Source organism: Aplysia californica, unplaced genomic scaffold (assembly GCF_000002075.1).
Source record: "Aplysia californica isolate F4 #8 unplaced genomic scaffold, AplCal3.0 scaffold00324, whole genome shotgun sequence".
In the NCBI taxonomy this organism is placed as follows: domain Eukaryota; kingdom Metazoa; phylum Mollusca; class Gastropoda; order Aplysiida; family Aplysiidae; genus Aplysia; species Aplysia californica.
Genome location: NW_004797594.1, coordinates 624900 through 627013, shown reverse-complemented (window position 1 = coordinate 627013; position 2114 = coordinate 624900). Strand labels below are relative to the sequence as shown.

Below are 2114 nucleotides of genomic sequence, written 5' to 3'. Positions count from 1 at the left end.
TTCTTCTTCTTCTTCTTCTTCTTCTTCTTCTTCTTCTTCTTCTCAGCCGAAAATCAACACTGGGGTCAGATGTATAGATTTTCAGTAGATGCCATTTTGTTCAAGTCTACAGTGTCTTTTATTATTCCATGTTTACAAATTGTAAAAACTCCACCTATAAAGTTGATGTATCAATTTCCATCAGGCTAAAATCCGAAAGAAGTAACTCATTTTGTCAGATTGCCTCACATGAATTTATTTTTCGTTTCCCCTTTCTCCTCTTGCCCAGACTACGATTTCCGCGCCACCGGGAACATCCCCTGCCAGCTGCAGGTGTTCACCGTCTATGTGTTCACAGAACTCAGCGCCTGGACGCTCATTGTGGTCACTTCAGAGAGGGTGGTGTGCATCCTCAAGCCGCACAAGGTTAAGCTGCTGTGCACCAAGTTCAAATCCTACGTCATTCTCGTATCGTTGACCGTCATATTCTTCACGGCCAACTTACCCATTCTATTTATATTCGGACGGAAGTACGTGTATGACCCAGTTCTGAACGTGACGATCGAAGAGCCGTGCGTCCCGATATCCACGGACGAAGATCTCAATAAAGTGTGGTTTATGAGTCACTTCATCAAACAAAGCCTGGTGCCTTTCATCATCATCTTCGTCATGAACATTATCATGATCGTTGGGTTGTTCAAACGAAAAGAATTTGTCAAAGAATCCATGCGCAGCGGAGGGGGAGGTGGGAAAAAGAGACAGATCAGCGCAAAGTCTCAGGGTAACTCAAGTACCGCCGAATCAATGACGCCATCAACTTCTGTGCAGAGTGTCAGCTCTACTACACAGATTGTTGTGACGTCACAGCCAACTTCCGGTGAAGGAAGTTCTTCCCAAGCAGCTTCCAGACGAGAAACTGCCCTGACGAAAAATCTAATCATGGTGAACGTTGTGTTTCTCATGTGTACGTTTCCGATAGGGATCTATCAACAGATTGTTCCGCGACCCCCTGAGAAAGATTTGGACCCCCCATCTGAGACTATAGTATTTTCCATGCTTGTTTTCGTTCTTTATCTCAACAATACTCTCAACATTTTCCTCTACTGTGCCAACGGATCCAGGTTTAAAAAGGAGCTGTCAAGCATGCTGAAGGAAATGAAACTGTTTTGCAAAGGCTCACAGAAATATTCGTAATATTAAAACATTAATTATTTCTTCTTTCGTCGTTTGGACCAGTCAGAGAAGCATGTTGATGGAAATTAAACTGTTTTACAAAGGTTTACAGAAATATTCATAATATTAAAACATTAATTTCTTTTTTGTTTGGACCAGTAAGTGAAACATGTTAATGGACATGAAACTGTTTTGCAAAGGTTCACGAAAATATTCCAAATACAACTTTAATTCATCCCTTCGCTTGGACCAATAGGTGAGCAACATACGTTACGGTTGGACTTAGGTACATGAGTGGGTTTTTAATTAAATAGTTTTATAATTATTTGAGTTTTTGTTTTTTGGATTGTTCGTTTTTCCTCTGTTTTTGTTACTACACAAAATAAAGGAGAGGTCGAACTGAGACGCGAAACAGTTGTCTTCATAATACGTTAAATAAGCAGATATTATTAATCTGAATAATACTCAGAGATAGCTTCTTTTTTCCTTAGTTTTTGTGTTTGTATGTGTGTTTGTATGTGTATGTGTGTGTGTGTGTGTGTGTGTGTGTGTGTGTGTGTGTGTGTGAGAGAGAGAGAGAGAGAGAGAGATAAAACAGCAACAACAGCAACAACAGCAACTGCAACAGCAACAGTAACAACAACAGCAACAACAACAACAAAAACAACAACAAATTAAAATAAATCTTATTATATGTATTGCTGGAATGTTAAACGTTTTAGTACATAAGAATCAAAACATAATAATAATAACATACAAAATATACCGAATCTTAACGTTAAAACATGTTACAAATTACATCACATAAAACGATATTGATTGTGATACTGGCAGTGCATTGACTAACATAATATTATGAGGTTCAAATGACAAATTGATTAGTAGATAGATATATATTCAAACTTTTTAGAAATATATTTTTTAAAAAGGGAACAAAGACAAATAAGTAGAAGCCAGAATTT

The 2114-nt window shown here is 38.0% G+C and overlaps 1 protein-coding gene across 1 annotated transcript in view; it reads left to right on the top strand.

Annotated features, from left to right (window-relative positions):
- The window catches only part of LOC101855033 (thyrotropin-releasing hormone receptor), a 2889-nt gene extending 1716 nt beyond the window's left edge, over positions 1 to 1173 (top strand). Inside the window, exon 2 of the mRNA XM_005102436.1 lies at positions 269 to 1173. Coding sequence (XP_005102493.1) covers positions 269 to 1173 — 905 coding nt within the window. The remainder of the gene's footprint in view (positions 1 to 268) is intronic.
- The last annotated feature ends 941 nt before the right edge of the window (positions 1174 to 2114 follow it).